The sequence below is a fragment of the Schistocerca nitens genome, chromosome 8 (genome assembly GCF_023898315.1).
Source record: "Schistocerca nitens isolate TAMUIC-IGC-003100 chromosome 8, iqSchNite1.1, whole genome shotgun sequence".
NCBI lineage: Eukaryota > Metazoa > Arthropoda > Insecta > Orthoptera > Acrididae > Schistocerca > Schistocerca nitens.
In genome coordinates, this window is record NC_064621.1 from 351087594 (window position 1) to 351105149 (window position 17556).

A 17556-nucleotide genomic window follows, 5' to 3' on the forward strand; every position below is an offset into this window, starting at 1 on the left:
AATGTACTTCCAACATGATGGATGTCCGGCTCATAGCTCGCGTGCGGTTGAAGCGGTATTGAATAGCATATTTGATGACAGGTGGATTGGTCGTCGAAGCACTATACCATGGCCCGCACGTTCACCGGATCTGACGTCGCCGGATTTCTTTCTGTGGGGAAAGTTGAAGGATATTTGCTATCGTGATCCACCGACAACGCCTGACAACAAGCGTCAGCACATTGTCAATCCATGTGCGAACATTACGGAAGGTAAACTACTCGCTGTTGAGAGGAATGTCGTTACACGTATTGCCAAATGCATTGAGGTTGACGGACATCATTTTGAGCACTTATTGCATTAATGGGGTATTTACAGGTACTCACGCTGTAGCAGCATGCGTTCTCAGAAATGATAAGTTCACAAAGGTAGATGTATCACATTGGAACAACCGAAATGAACTGTTCAAACGTACCTACGTTCTGTATTTTAATTTAAAAAACCTACCTGTTACCAACTGTTCGTCTAAAATTGTGGGACATATGTTTGTGACTATTACAGCGCCATCTATCACACAGCAAAATAGTGGACAACTAAAGCATTCATATTTCTTTACTTACTATACGAATATGTAAGAAAAATGGGGGTTCCTATTTAAAAAAACGCAGCTGAACTATGGAAGCGCCATCTTGCGGGCTAACCATAGCGCCATCTGGTTTCCCCCTTCAAGCTAGACAAGTTTCGTTCTTTGTAGTTTTTACGTTTAACGCTTATTTCGTGTGATATTTGGCCCGGTCACGATCAATGGACCACCCTGTATAAACGATTTTGGAGACAATCGGAGCAGCCGTCTTCGGTTGTTTGCAGATGACTCTGTCGTTTATCGACTAATAAAGTCATCAGAACATAAAAAAAACTGCAAAACGATTTACAAAAGATATCTGAATGGTGCGAAAAGTGTCAGCTGACCCTAAATAACGAGAAGTGTGAGGTCATCCACATGAGTGCTAAAGGAACTCATTAAACTTCGTTTACACGATATATCAGTCTAATCTAAAAGCCGTGAATTCAACTAAATACCTAGGTATTACAAATACGAACAACTTAAAATGGAAGAAAGACATAGAAAATGTAGTGGGGAAGGCTAACCAAAGCATGCTTTTTATTGACAGGACACTTAGAAAATGTAACAGACCTACTAAGGAGACTGCCTCCGTCCTTCCTCTTTTAGAATACTGCTTCCCAGTGTGGGATCCTTACCAGATAAGACTGACGGAGTACGTCGAAAAAGTTCAAAGATAGGCAGCGCGTTTTGTATTATCGCGAAATATGGGAGAGAGTGTCACAGAAATGATACAGGATTTGAACTGGAAATCATTAAAAGAAAGGCGTTTCTTGTTGCGACGGAATCTTCTCACGAAATTCCAATCACCAACTTTCTCCTCCGAATGCTAAAATACTTTTTTGACACCGAGCTACATAGGGAGGAACAATCGCCACGATAAAATAAGGGAAATCAGAACTCGTACGGAAAGATATAGGTGTTCATTCTTTCCGCACGCTATACGAGATTGGAATAATAGAGAATTGTGAAGGTGGTTCCATGAACCCTCTGCCAGGCACTTGAACGTGATTTGCGGATTATCCATGTAGATGTAGATGAAGAATCCTCACGACAATTTTGCCTGATCGGCATACCGCTTCTGGACTGTACAGCCCTCGAACGGAAACGTGTTGATCGCCCCTTGTGATGGGAGATGTACTGGGAGAGGACAGATGGATACAAACTAAAATCCAATGAAACAATAGAAAAATTATCCGACACCGCCGCTGAGATTCGAAAAAGAGCATTAAAGTCTTAGGGGAGCATCGAATAACTCCCAGCAAAAAGAGTTACCCACGAAATTTTAAGATACTCGTACAAGCAACAACTCCGTATTCAACACGTTAAAAGCGATCTACATAGAGTTCCGTTAAACTCCTCGGACGGTTTATACAGAAATAGTACATATAAGATTTTGACAGATGAGAAGTGCAGTCAGACTGAGACAGAGAAGAAAACAGGTGCAAAACTGAGTTAAGAAAGTAATAGAACTCACAGAAAAAATTAGAGCTTCATGAAAACTCAGAACATCGCATTATCAAGACGTGAGTGATCATCATGGTCCAGTCGCACATTGTATACACCGATGTACATTTGTACCACCTGCATAATAGCATGTTGGTCAACTCTTGGAACGCAATGATTCTGCATGGCATGGAATTAAAAACTCCTTGGTAGGTTTTTGGGTGTGTCTGGTTTTTGGAAGTGTATGGCAGCAGAGTTCTACGCACAGGTCAGCCGTAAAATAGCGTCGGTTGTTTGTGTGGCGGAGCTGGTGACCTATGGCGTCCTAAATGCGTTCTGTTGTTTTGTGATCAGGTGACTTTGTGGACAAGACACTACCGTGAATTAACTATCACGTTACTCAAACCACAGTGGCATGATTTTGGCCTGGTGACACGGACAGCTATCCTGCTAGAAGGGGCTGTCCTTGTCAGGGAAAACATGAAAGGCTGCAGGTAGAACACAATAATGTTCACGTAGTCCACAGCTGCCATTGTGCCTTCGATTATTACCACACTTTCCATGGAGGCCTAGATGAATGTTCCTCATACCATAATACCAGTGTGAGTCAAATGTAAACCTTGAATTTGTAATAACAAATCAAAATTTCGCGCCGTTATCCTGTAAGTTGGTAAGCGTGCTACAAACAGCGTACAGAATGGCCTGTAGATGGCAGCATAGTGCAGACGCACACATACCGTCGGAGTATCAGTATAAAGATGGCCGCCCCACTTGCGACTTGCACCAGGGAAGAACAGCGTTCTGTTATTCGGTTTTTGCGTAGTGAATGTGTGAAACCTATTGAAATTCATCGACGAATGAAGGTTCGGTACAGTGATGCTCGTTTGTCACAACAGCAAGTCTATGAATGGAGTAGGAAGTTCGCAAATGGTGTGACTTCAGTGGAAGATGCTCCTCGTCCAGGTCAGGCAGAGCTAGTTGTGACTCCACAGATCATTGCAGCAGTGGGAGCCATAGTGAAGGAAAACCGCCGAGTGACACTGAATGACATTGCAGCATGTTTACAGATTAGTCACGGGTCAGCACACCACATTGTGCATGATGTGCTCCAGTTTCACAAAGTGTCTGCAAGATGGGTGCCACGGCAGCTGACTCCTGAAATGAGAGAACGACGTGTTGAGGCTTGTGAAGAACTTCTTAGGCGCTTTGAACGAGAAGGTGATGGCTTCCTTGCAAGAATCGTTACTGGGGACGAAACCTGGGTTCACTTCCACCAACCGGAAACGAAGAGAACGAGCAAGAAATGGCGCCATTCCTCATCAGCAACACCAAAGAAGTTTCGAACAGAACCATCAGCAGGGAAGGTTATGCTGACTCTCTTTTGGGACGAAAAAGGCGTCATTTTGGAGCATTACATGGCTAGAGGGGCCACTGTCACCAGTGCATCATATACAGATCTCCTAAAAATCATCTGCGGCCTGCAAAATCAAAGTGCTGTGGATTACTATCAGCAGGTGTCCTTTTGCAACATGACAATGTTGCCCGTGCAACAGTTGCAACAATCACAGACCTGCATTTTGAGTCTCTTCCTCATCCACCATACTCACCAGGCCTTGCCCCAAGTGATTTCCATATGTTTGGACCACTCAAAGGCGCAATGGGAGGAAAAAAGTTCTGTTCTGGTGAAGAGGAACGCCACGCGGTGCATGAGTGGTTCTGCGGACTACCAAAAAATTTTTTCCTAAAGGAATTTATGCACTTTGTAAGCGCTGCAGGACTTGCATTGAGCGTGGGGGAGATTATGTTGAAAAGTGATACAGCTTTGTACCACTTTTGCGCAGTAAATGATATTTAAAAATATATTTAAGGTTTTCATTTGACTCACCCTCGTACTACTCTCACCGGCCTGCGTCCGTGGCGCGGTGTACGTTTCCACCTGCTGTTCGCCTCGAAAATGGCTATCCAGACACGACTACCGACCTTCTGCAACAAGAAACGTGGTTTATCCTACCAGTTGACATATTTATATTCATCCACGGTCCAGTCTCGTTGATCCCATGCCCACTGCTCAATGTCGTTGGGTCATCATGGAAACACGTAATGGTGTCTGGCGAAAGAGGCGCGTATGGCGTGAAACATCTCAGAGCAAACATCCTGCAACAATCATTAAAAGGGTCCAGGAAGGAGGCCGGAGCGTTACGGTCTGGGAAATGTGACTCGACACTGTACATAAAAAAAAAAAAACATTTCAGGAAAGACTTCGTAATAACACTGCCTAAATTAGGGACTCTGATAATAAATTTCTTGTGGGAATTCCTGAGGAATCATCCGAAATCGGAAAGAAAATTACCCTCCAATTAATTGCCTGCAGCAGCATTGTACTCTGTAGCCTGATCTACAACAAAAATAGTTCAAATGGCTCTGAGCACTATGGGACTTAACATCTGAGGTCATCAGTCCCCTAGAGCTTAGAACTACTTAAACCTAACCTAAGGACATCATACACATCCATGCCCGTGGCAGGATTCGAACCTGAGACCTTAGCGGTCGCGCGGTTCCAGACTGAAGCGCCTAGAACCGCTCGGCCACAGAGGCTGCCGATCTACAACAAATCCCCACTTGTAAGGGGAGGGGATGGCCCAACCCCAGAGTTCTCTGATGGCGTGGATGTCTAATATCTCGTCGCCTACTCGTACTTTCAACATACGCACGTGAACGACAGCGATATATCACTGGATTTCACAATTTGCCGGCAGCGTCGTCTGTAGAGTGACTCCCAATTCGTGTCTGCTTTGTTTATATACTTCCTTATCGCCTCGCACGCCCACAAGCACATCAGAACTCATTCGGTTTCGCTGTGACCAGCGATCATAATGTTTTGGCTCGTGAGAAGATGAGTACAATTGAACGGTAATTTTCGTTTCAAATTCGGATAATTCCTCTGGAATCGTCGCGAAAAATTGAAGTTTGTAATCGGAGTTCCTAATTTAGGCAGTCGTATTACGAAGCCCTTCCTGAAAGATTTTTTATATACATTGTCCAGTCACATTCCCCAGACCGTAACGCTCCATCCTCCCTCCTGGACGCATCCGACGATTGTTGAAGGATGTTTGCTTTCAGACGTTTCGTGCCACAGACGCCAACGGCCATCTGTACATGGTACATAAAACGTGAAACTTCTGAAAAGGATGTCCATTTGCGGCATTGGCGTGCAATTTCCAGCCTTGGTCACCGATCACCAGTAGTTAGTGTTGGTGCACGAATTCAGGCACCAGCTGTGGAGAGCCCATACGCAGCAACGTTCGCTGAATCGTCGTTGAGGGGACACTGTTGGTAGCCCCTTGGTTCACCTGGGCGGTCAGTTGCTCAACAGTTGCACGTCTATTCGCCCATACACATCTCCGCAGGCGTCGTTTACTCTATTCATCTATGGCCCGTGGTGCGCCACAGTTGCTTTGGCGCCAGTTTTGGATAGACAATTTTGCCATGCACGGTATACTTTAACCACGGTAGTTTACAAACTTCACTGTTTCCGAAATGTTTCCACTATTGGTCCGAAAGCCGGTGATCATGTCCTTTTGGATGTAAGATAAATCGCTCCGTTTCCGTGTTACGACAACGACTGCACTGTTTTCCGTGTCCCCTCCCCCAAAACGCGACAGGCTTCATTTACCCTCCACTGCTAGTGCTGCCACCTGCCGTCTGTGAATGATTACTGCACGTTGACGTCGAACATAGGCGAACAAAAGAATGCTGAAGATTCAATGGGTACATTGAGTTGGTTCTACGGATTTGAGAGATATTAATGAACAGGCCATTTACAGAGGCATCAAGCTTTGGTAAAGGAATTGTGGATGTAAAAAAAAAATGTATAGGCCAAAACTTGAACACAGTAATGAGGTTCAACTGGATGTAGGGTGCTGCACATACATGTGTGCTGAAACATACAGTAATGAGGAAGCATTCTTTCAATTACAGTATTTGTTAATCAAATATTAATACAACTGAAATCGCAGGATCCTTACACCTGAAAAAGCAGAAAGCTCGTAAGCAAATAAAAGAAGTAGAAGAAACTGACGAAGTTTCAGGAGATCAGTGACTATCACAGGATTCAATTAGTGGCACTTGATAACAACGTAAGAAAGTACAGAGAGCACCACACGACCCAGACATCGGTAGAGCATCTATCCGGTGAAAATGTTTCCGAGCGCGTCATCTAAAGTCGAACGCTGCTGGCGAACTCCTCTGGGAGTAGAGCATGACGAGGCAAGGCATTGGGCAAGTCTAGCAGAGGAGACTGACCTGTCCAGTGGTGGTCGTAGAAGGAAGACGGTGGCATAGCACAGCTGACGTGGACCTTCTTGAAATGGTTGCCCAAAGAGCATTTATTTCCATCTGCCCTGTTAGCGGTTACATCACCATTTTCGTAGTTCCCCAGGCGTGTGAATTGCATGTCTGGCGGTTATGTTCCGCAGTTACTTCCGCTTCTGACGGGGCCGCTAAATTACGAAATCTACGGTCTCTGCCGTCGATACGTCTTCGTCCATCGACGAAGAAAAATGTAAGAATATGAAAAGATTTGCTCGAGATACGCTAGTGTGAAGAGCTGCATCGTAGTGGTCTTGAGACTGATGACTATAATGGGATGTTAATATTTGATGAGGGTGAGAGTTACGCTATTACTGCTTTTTCTTGTAATTGTCTTTATTTTTTGTTCTTGGTTTCTACTAATTACGGTATACTTGCGACGAGTGGACTTATTTTCCAGACTAGAACCCAGTACATGGTATGTGCTGAACAACAGCAAGATGTGAGATTCAGAAACTTAAGATCACTGTCCCAGATTACTTTGTTAATCGAAAGAAAAATAAATACAATTTTTTCCTTCGTTTAGAGTCCAAAAACCATTCCCAGTCGCCAACATCTCTCTCTACCGAAAAACGATATCCGCAGTTCACTTTGTCCAGACATCTTGCCTACAAAGAATGTTACAATGGTCTCCACAGCCGAGTCAGATCCACATTACCCCAGTCGGCTGATGAAGGTAACATTATCTAGCATTGAATAATATAATATATGCAGGTTATCAGAGGTTCTCTAAGAAAAGGGAATTATCTCAGTGTGACGTGCACATCTTAGCAGTACCTGATATTTATGTTGTGGAAATAAATTTTCACTGTTTTCACACCTTACATACCATAATGAAATAACGAATCAATAATAAAGTCTTGCATCCATCTTCTTAGTAGTTTCAAACTTGGTGCCAGCCCCACGGCGGGAAGGAATTGCTAAGAGCTAGCCGAGTCACCTTCCGCGACGCGGCGTTTCGGCACTCTTTGATTAGTGCCAGATGCTGCAATCATACCTATATAAGCGGAAACCACACCAGCCCCGGCAGTTAGTGATTTTTACTCCTGACGACGATGTGGAGACAGTCATGGAACGCTCGAGTATTTTATTGCAAACGATGTGTCTTCAAAACTGAGAAGATATTATTCAATTATATTGCCTGAAAGACTCTGAGGACATAAATCTTTCCTCCACAGTAAGGACGTAACGCGAAATGTGAGATTTTTCAAAAAAAAACTGCAGAGAAGAAAAATCACAACTCTGAGGTCACAGTAAAATGACACTGGCGTTTATAGATTTGTTTCCATGTTGAAATGAAAGACCGTTTCGTAAGTTCGAGTCTGCTGTCATCTGAATAAGCTGCTCTAGGCATGGTCCAAAACAATCTGGATTCATTTATTATAATAGTGAGTGTGCAGTATTTTCCAGTATTTGACACGTTTTAGATCTCTAATAAATTTTCAATCCCTCAGTCATATTTGTCTATCGTGATGTCCTTGCATGACCTGTTGGCAAATGGAACATACAGCTGGTGATGTGCTGACGAACTATTCCATTATGTGAAGTGGTTCACTGTCTTTAATGTAAAACAGAAAATACATTTAAAAGTTTCATGTTTTGAATGAAACAAAAACCATATGCATTACATTCTAAAGATTAACATGTCAGGGTATGACACTGTGTCGTCCTATCCAACAACTTTAACCTGCACCTATAGGAAATTGATAATATGACTCTGAGTACAGCATACAAAGAAACCATAAAGAGTCATCTAGCAGATGTAGCTAATTGGACTCCTCTGGCTAGTTTTCTCTTGTTTCTATGCCGGATTTTTTATTTTTGTTTTTCAGAGCAAAAAATTCAGAAACTAGATAATAAGGAACTTGTATATTGGATAAACAAGGTAGTTGACGTCTAGTAGTTCATATCTGAGAGATTTATGTGTTGCTGGCATGTGGTAGGTTTCATGAGCCTGCAGAACGATGACATCCCGGGCAATGCGGGCCTCAAGGACCAGGTGCTGGCACTGCAGTGGGTGCAAAACAACATCGCTGCGTTCGGTGGGGATCCTAGCAAGGTCGCCATTTTTGGTGAGAGTGCTGGCGGCGCCTCCACATCACATCTCTTCCTTTCGCCAGCGACCAGAGGTGAGAAGCACCCCTTAAGATATAAAGGGTATAAACCAAATGGATTCATTCAAGAACTATAAGACTTCTAAACGAGATACAGAAAGTAAATATATCACCGCATTAGACGGAATTAAAATTTTTCGTCACTTCCCTACTCCACTTGTGTTTGCCTTTGTGTTACCAAACGAGTGTCACAACCTTCTGCATCAGACTGTCGGCCGTTATGTGAAATCCTTGACTGGGAAGTGTAGTCTCCTTGTCATTATTGTTTACAGACGTTGTTATGCACTCTGTCATTCTCTTTAGAGTTCCATCCATTTTTCTCAATTCTTTTTATAAATTTTTAAAGTTTTCTATTAAAAATATTGTAAATTAATCTCAGTGTTTCAGATGTTAATTGAACCCTGGATCGTACAGAAATCTGGTATCTTGGCTCTACATCAGTATTCAGCAAGAGACAAATAGTATTTCCCCCTTGAGACAGTATTTGGTGTTTTTCATCTTCGATTTAGAGACCCCAGTTTGATTTCGGTCCACAGCAGCAGCCCAACACCAATAATTTAACTAAAAGGATCACTATTCTTTGACAGTTTGGTACAGGTGAGAGCTGGCAGCAAAAGTTAGTGTGTGCGACTGACTTTGTTTTCTGCTACTGTACTATGAAGCTCGTTTATGATGGACCTTGATTCGATACCGTCTGGATCTGTATCCTCCACCAATCTCAAAACAAAAAGCATAAACGTAGTACAATTGTTACCAACTAATACAATAAAGACAGTACACACAATACATAATCCTGTCGTATCAGTAGACAAAATCACTGAATAGGCAAGTCAGCGAGAAACGTGTAGTGTTGACTCTAGTATTGGAATTTCGTTAACTAGTAAAGCACATGACGACTTAATTATAATTAGTTTTTGATCTTAATAATAAGATTTGAGTGTAACTAATTGAGCTAACTATTATGATTACTGTCTTATGTGTTCTCTCTGGATGCGAAAGGTGCATTCCTCACAAGGTGTAACAATATCTTATAGTAAAGGTCACTTCTTTAGTTAAGTCATGCTACTCTTGGAATCTCTTTAATAGTTTATAGATGGAAGGAAGTTCACACGTTGTTCAAGAGTGGTGCTGTCAATAGCTAATGGATCGTAGCTGTCGTACTGTATGTTAAAGTTAATTTGAAAACTTCGCCAGACGGGGCTAATTCAGAAGCACAAGTTCGTTCCACAAGTCCAGTGATTCATTCGATCCACAAACCGCCGATAGTACGATTGTAACCAGAATTATTAATGTGGACAGTAACACGTCGAAATTCCCTTTTACACATGTGAGTTATATTCTCATAGTTCGGTAAAACTTTTCCCTACTACTGATTATTACATTAACACTGAATCTCTTCCAAAACTCGGACAATAAGTTTACAAAAGTTACAAAATTGCTCCAACGGCGTCTCTTAACAATACAAATCATCTATCCAGACCCCTCTCCAAGTAGAATTTTCAGAAAGAAATTTCTATCTACGTAAATATTCCAGGAGTAAAGCCTCGTCGCAGTCACAGTGTTCCAATTTTTGTTTTCTGAGAACTTCTATAACCCCTAATTAAAAAGATGAAATGCATCATCATTAACCCCAGATTGTATTTGTACAACTTCAGTATCTCAACATATCTCTGTAACATACCCGTGGATAACAATTGCATGACTAAGTAGTATAAATCAATGAATGTAGTTTACAAAATTTATTTTTTCCTTGCCGCCTTGCTTCATGTTTCCATTCAGTGACATCCTCATCTGCTTATACAATACGTCAAGAGCGACGTTTTTTAAGTACCTGTTTCCATTTTTTAAAATGTGACCGTATTTCTTCACTTTGTCGTAACACTACGTACGTCGCAACGTACTTACTTAGAAGCTGACACTCTGATGAGAGATGACGAGGGATTTGAGGTCATCCAACTCTGACAAGCGAGCGGATGCGTACAGGAGTGAGATAGCAGTTGGGTCAGGCTGAGATTTTTCAGGTCTCTGTGATATGAGACAGTACAAAATGAGTCCCATGTCAGGCTAAGGAGGTAGAGATGGGAACGATAAGGATATGAGAATCTGGGTTGGCCTACTGGTCTGCCCTTAATGCTTCTTCATGTGTTTACCATGAACATGGAGAAGAGCACAGACACAGTTTTATAAATTCAGTAAGTGTAATACATATATAATGCGGCCAATCAGTAATAGGAACAATAGCCACACCGGCCTATAACTCTCTCAGGATTCGGGCATACAGAGTAGCAACGTATGGCAATACAGACCACAGGTCATGGAACAGCTAGATCCGGTTTTCTTAATCGAAACCTTAGGGTCAGTTGCACTCTTCACCATGGAAGTGACAAACAGAAGCAGGTACATGAAGACAAATATACGAATTAGATCAGTGACCATAGTCCAAAGGTACGTACACGCAAGCTTTACATGTCCTTGTTACAGTGCAAGCTTACTTGAATGTAATGCTCAATCAACCAGTATCTGCTGCAGGCCGTTGTTCATACGAGGCTGCTGGATGCAACTCTTCTCTGTCTGTAACTCTACCCTGCTTGATGTTTGAGGGCCTCTATATACGGCCTTTGGACCTTTTTGCTTATATGTGATACACGTCTGCATCGCCTTTCCTTCAATTCGCAATCAGCGAGCGTGAAATCATCAGTTCCTCAATGCATATGACCTCCTACTGAACTGGCGAAAGCGGCTTGCACGATATGTCTCCCACTAAGTTACAAGGCCTACTGCAATAATCATACTTAGGTAATTTCTTTTCTTCTGGCAGCCTTTCATGAGTCCGTCATTATAGTTTGGTTTCTGTATATTCTTAGCGAGACGGCAAAAAGCAACAGGTAATTTGAACGGAGTCTAGTTATTTGAAAAATGTTACGTTTCACTCAGTCTCCAAATATATAAGTAATTGTATTTATACGAATAATTGTATTTACAAACCGGAGTCAAATCCTGTCCCACCAAAACAACCGAAATACCAATTCAAAATTGCTTTGAAAAAACTTAGAACATTCATTGGATACTGACTAATAGGATGCGTACACAGAGGCATTAGTCGTCTGGTATCAGACTCTGTTTTAAGTGTGTTAGTCAGCAGTCTTACTGGTTTTGAGTGTTTCTTATCAAGTTTTTGTTCGAGAATCTCCGATCTCAAAATCTGTTGCTCGCGAAACGCAGGTAGCTATCCTGAAACAATAGCAAAACACAAAATTTAATCTTTTTACGAATATTACATACAATCAATGCAGGACAGTAGGCGATAAATTTCATTTGTGGTTACTACATGTAATTATTATATGTGAGTCATCCATTTTCGTTGGAACTTCTCGACAGGGCTCTTCAGCCAAGTGATCATGCAGAGTGGAGTAGCGACGACCCCCTGGGCGCTGGCTGACAATCCTCGCGAGAAGGCATACCGCATGGCGGAGGCGCTCGGTTTCCAGGCGCAGGGCGGCAACCACACTGACGACGACGACGTACGATTGGCTGCCTTCTTTCGCGCTGCCAACTACTCAGACCTCATTAACGACACCTCAATCGCACTCTCGGATCTCGTAAGTGAACCATGAACTTTAATGAACAAATTACGCTCGAACCATATATTCAAAGCATATTGTTGTCGTTGCTGTCTTCAGTCCAAAGACTGGTTCCCTGCAGCTCTCAACGCCAGTCCACCCTGTGCAAGCCTCTGCAACTCCATATAGTTACTGCAACCTGTATCCATTCGAACATTGTAATGTACTCAAGCCTTGGCCTTCCTCTACAGTTTTACCCCCCTCCCCCCCCCTTCTTCCTTCGATTACCAAATTCACAATTCCTTGATACCTCAGGACACGTCCTGTCAACCGATCCCCTCTTTGAGTCAAGTTGCGCCATAAATTTCATGCTTTCCCAATTCGATTCAATACATCTTCATTCTGTATTCAATCTACCAAACAAATTTTCAACATTCTTCTGTAGAACTACTTTTCAAAAGCTTGTTTCTATTATCAAGATTACATATAGTCCATACACACTGCCGGAAAAAATTGGTACACTGGGAAAGACGACGTCGATTTTGATCCCATGACAGTATATGCCAGCTGGTGGATGGTATAAAAAAAAAAGCACTCCGTCTTCAGGCCACGAGTGACCTACCGGGACCATCCGACCGCCGTGTCATCCTCAGTGGAGGGTGCGGAGAAGAGGGGCTTGGGGTCAGCACACCACTCTCCCGGTCGTTATGATGGTATTCTTGACTGAAGCCGCTACTATTCGGTCGACTAGCTCCTCAATTGGCATCACGAGGCTGAGTACAGCACGAAGGTGGATGGTATACGTACTGATAATGGTTTCAACGTCTCCGCCAACAGATAATAACAGGAAGCCATCTGTGTCTACCCTTTAAAAGGGGATTCTCGCAGATAGAAGGCTCAGTGTGTTGCAATAGTGTGAAGCAAGCAGGCAACCATATCACGGAGGTGCACTCGTGCTTCCTATAGCCAACTGAACGAGTTTAAAAAGGGTTAAATCGTGGCATTCCGAGTGGCGAAATATCCTTTCGTTGAACTGCCACACAAGTTGGACGTGCTGCATCAACTGTGCAACGACGCTGGTATCAGTGGTCACGTGAACACTCTCACACACGTAGGCGAGATTCTGGACGTCCAAGCAGCGTTAATTGTCATATTGTAATGGCAGTAGAATACCTTCAAAAAACTTCCTTACACTTAAATTTATGTTAACAAATAATCTTCTTCAGAACGCTTTTCTTGGTGTTGCCAGTCTCCATTTCGTATCCTCTCGGTTTTGGCTATCATCAGTTATTTTGCTGCCCAAATAACAAATAGCAGAGATTACTCTCTTTTCCTATTCTATCAGCACTTCTTATTCGATACAGAAAAGCTCCTTTGCCCTTCTTTTACTTTTGGAGATATTAATCTTATAACCTCTTTTCAAGAGACTATCCGTTATGTGAAACCGCTCTTGCAAGGCCTTTGTCATATCTGACGATAAAATAGTCCAGAATATCCAGGATGCCCTCCTCCAACTACAACGACTGGGGACGGAGGTGGCTTTCTGCTGGGTTCCAGGGCACGTCGGCATTGCTGGGAACGAAAGGACAGATCTCGCAGCCAAGGAGGCATGTCTCGATCCGCAAGTATTTCAGTGTTCCATCACCCTGCACACACTCACCTCGCTATTGAACTCACGAGTCATGCGTCAGTGACTTTTAGTCAAGCCCACAACGCGAGTGTAGAGTACTTCTTTCCAGCCCCGTAGACGGGACGAGGTTCTCCTCACTCGTCTTCGTATAGGCCACAGTCCTATGACGCATGGCTTCCTGCTCCGGCGAGAGGACCCTCCAAGTATGGTACTTGTGGCGACCAGGTCACTGTGCGCCACGTTTTATTGGATTGCGTTTTATTTTCTGGCTAGCTGGCCGTGGCTGACTTGCCAGCGGATATGCCATCTCTTTTAGGAAATACTCGAACGAATGTGATTAAAGTTTTAAAGTTCTGTGACTTGTCCGATGTTTTTACCAAGATTTTAGGGAGAGAGTCTTAATTTGTTCATAGGACGACTGGCTCGCTCATATTTTACGTAAGTGGCCAGCCAGTGACAATTTCCGGTGGCATCGTTGACACTCCTTTCTCGTTTTCCTTACGTTTCATTTTCTTATATAGCATTTTTCATCTTTTCCCGGTTTCTTTGCGTGTCTGCTTCCATTTTAGTAAATTTGTCGACATTCGTTTCTTTTAATGTATGTCAGGGCGCTGATGACCTCGACGTTGAGCGCCCGTAAGCCCCGATACACACACACAAAATGTCATTGGTGAACCCCAAGGATTTTTATCTTTCTCCTTAAACTTCAACTCCATTTCTTAATTTCTCCTGGTTTTGTTTTACTGTTTGCTCATTGTACAGATTGAAAAACATCGCCGGCTGGAGTGGCCGAGCGGTTCTAGGCGCTACAGTCTGGAACCGCGCGACCGCTATGGTCGCAGGTTCGAATCCTGCCTCGGGCATGGATGTGTGTGATGTCCTTAGGTTGGTTAGGTTTAAGAAGTTCTAAGTTCTAGGGGACTGATGACCTCAGAAGTTAAGTCCCATCCTGCTCAGAGCCATTTGAACCACTTTGAAAAACATCGGGAATAGGCTACAACTCTGTCTCACTCTCTTCTTAACTATTGCTTCCTATTCGTGCCCCTCGACTCATAACTGCCGTCTCGTTTCTGTACAAGCTATTACATTTCTGTAATCAGCGTTTATTAAGGTTTGGCTTTTGTCCTCCAACTCCAGCTGGCAATAACTACTTGTCATATCTAATCAATAAGATAACAAGTGACATTAAATTGTTTCAACAGCTCTTCTAAGTTTTCTGACTGATCTTGCTGAGATAGTATGACATGACTGATAGCTATGGCATCTAAAACTTGCCTGAGTCGCCATTCTTTTTTATCAGTATTTATATTGGATTGTAATATTCACTGCCAGATCTCTCGACTACATCATTCTCCATCAGACAATTAACTTCCTATTCTACAGATTTTCTAGCTAATACTACTAAATACAGTTTCGTCTTGAATGTTTCTTGTGGCCCTACTTTAACTTGAAATTGATGTCCTTTCATCAATCCATTTTTGTTGAAAATTAGATCTGCATGCTTACGCATGCTTTTCGATGATTCTTCTCTGTTGGATGTGGGAAACTTACTCAGACAGCCGATCATTTCCTGAATTTTTGGTATAACCTCCAGATTCTTTTCTTCTCTTGTGGTGGACACATTATCTATAAATTGGGGCTTTCATCCCATCATCAATCTGCTAAATCTGCAGAAACTTCTTCCTCTTATTCTGCTTTGGTGAATCTGACGAAATTAATTTCCAAAATCGTCATTCTTATTACAAGTGCTTCAACATCCGGTTCTGAAAACAGCTCTAAATTTTATTGCTGTCAGCCAATCATTACCACAAATCCAGTCCATTGCACCCAACGAGCACTTGCTCAGTAACAGCGCGACTTCACTGACCAGTTGCTGTCATTGTATGTACAATGTTTGCCAGAGGTAAAGCTACCTCTTTTGCTTCACGAAGTTTTTCATACAAATTCATGGATGTAGTGGCTGGAGCTTACGACCATTTACACTATGCTCAGTGACTGGATTTACAGCTTCATAGGAATGGACAGTGTCTTGAAAGGAGGATATAAGATGAACATCAACAAAAGGAAAATGAGGATAATGGAATGTAGTCGAATTAAATCGGGTGATGCTGACGGTATTAGATTAGGAAATAAGACACTTAAAGTAGTAAAGTAGTTTTGCTATCTGGGGAGCAAAATAACTGATGATGGTCGAAGTAGAGAGGATATAAAATGTAGACTGACAATGGCAAGGAAAACGTTTCTATAGAAGAGAAATTTGTTAACATCGAGTATAGATTTAAGTGTCAGGAAGTCTTTTCTGAGTGTATTTGTATGGAGTGTAGCCATGTATGGAAGTGAAACGTGGATGATAAATAGTTTAGAGAAAAAGAGAATAGAAGCTTTCGAAACGTGGTGTTACAAAAGAATGCTGAAGATTAGATGGGTAGATCACATAACTAATGAGGAGGTATTGAACAGAATTAGAGAGAAGAGAAATTTGTGGTACAACTTGACTAGAAGAAGGGGTCGGTTGGTAGGACATGTTCACCAATTTAGTATTGGATCAGCAATTTAGTATTGGATGGCAGCGCGGAGGGTAAAAATGGTAGAGGGAACCAAGAGATGAATACACTAAACAGATTCAGAAGGATGTAGGTTGCATTAGGTACTGATAGATGAAGAAGCTTGCACAGGATAGAGTAGCATGGAGAGCTGCATCAAACCAGTCTCAGGACTGAAGACCACAACAATAACATGTAGTTTGTTCTTCTTCCCATTAGTAATTCAGCGTTGATGTCTTTCGTATCACACTTCAACACTGTATCTTCTGAGATGATCCATTAAATTGATTGCATGGATGGATCGAGTCTCATTCGAAACTATACTTAGTTTATCCAGATACACTCTTTTTATCTATAGGTGATATCCACGTCTTGGAGAGGATAACGATTCTAAAATATGTCTTGCATTGCACCACTCGGTGTTGTATCTCGGCACTCAAAGTTTTCCTGCCTTAGTATTTCGCGTCATTGAGAATACTGTGCACTGTTTCGGCACATCTCGCGTCCTGTCCATCTCTTCTGACGGTCAGCAACTCATAAGACCTCACTGAAATTAGACTGCTCTCTTCATGCGTTCCATGGAAAACGCTTTATCAAAAATGTAATCAGATCATCGTCTCTGATGCGGTCATATGAACAGCTATTTCGGTCTCAATATTTTTTTAACTAAATTGTACATTAATCCTTTGTAGCGATTGTAATTATGGATTGACAATAATTTTTCGTTGACTTTTCGCTTTTTTCTCGCAACCAGTATCAATGATGGAAAGCATTTTGACGACTGCAAAAGTAATGTTCTGATCAGCCACACAGTCGGCCCACGTTCCAGCACCTGCACTCGCGTGCCGAGCACAAAGATCGACTGTTTCTGTCTTATCCTGAATTCATGCGAGCGTAACTCTACATTTTTTCATGAAATCGACTGGGTGAGATCGTTTATACGGGTCGAATTTCTTAAATTGTCTTTGACTGTTCAGGTTATCAGTGATAATGTTCGTGCAACAGCTCGCGATATGGTTTTCTTTCATTATGTTTTGTACTTCTTGTTAGATTAAAATGGAATTTTAATTTTGTTCACAGAGATCTTGCGCAAGAGCTATTTCATTATTCATTTCTGCTTTGTCCACTAGAGTTTGTTCCAAAAAGTATGACATCCTTATCTTTGGTAACATCCACTTCTGTCTGTAACAATGCATCTTTATCTTGCACATGAACTCAGATCGTGGTGCACTGTGCAATTTGTTACATTCTTTTTTAAATTTGTTGAACTGATTTGCATGTCATTACGGATATC

At 42.3% G+C, this 17556-nt stretch overlaps 1 protein-coding gene across 1 annotated transcript in view; it reads left to right on the forward strand.

The window, feature by feature from the left end:
- LOC126198494 (juvenile hormone esterase-like) overlaps window positions 1–17556 on the forward strand; it is a 78148-nt gene that overhangs the window by 39512 nt on the left and 21080 nt on the right. Inside the window, exons 4-5 of the mRNA XM_049934869.1 lie at window positions 8359–8544; window positions 11908–12128. Coding sequence (XP_049790826.1) covers window positions 8359–8544; window positions 11908–12128 — 407 coding nt within the window. The remainder of the gene's footprint in view (window positions 1–8358; window positions 8545–11907; window positions 12129–17556) is intronic.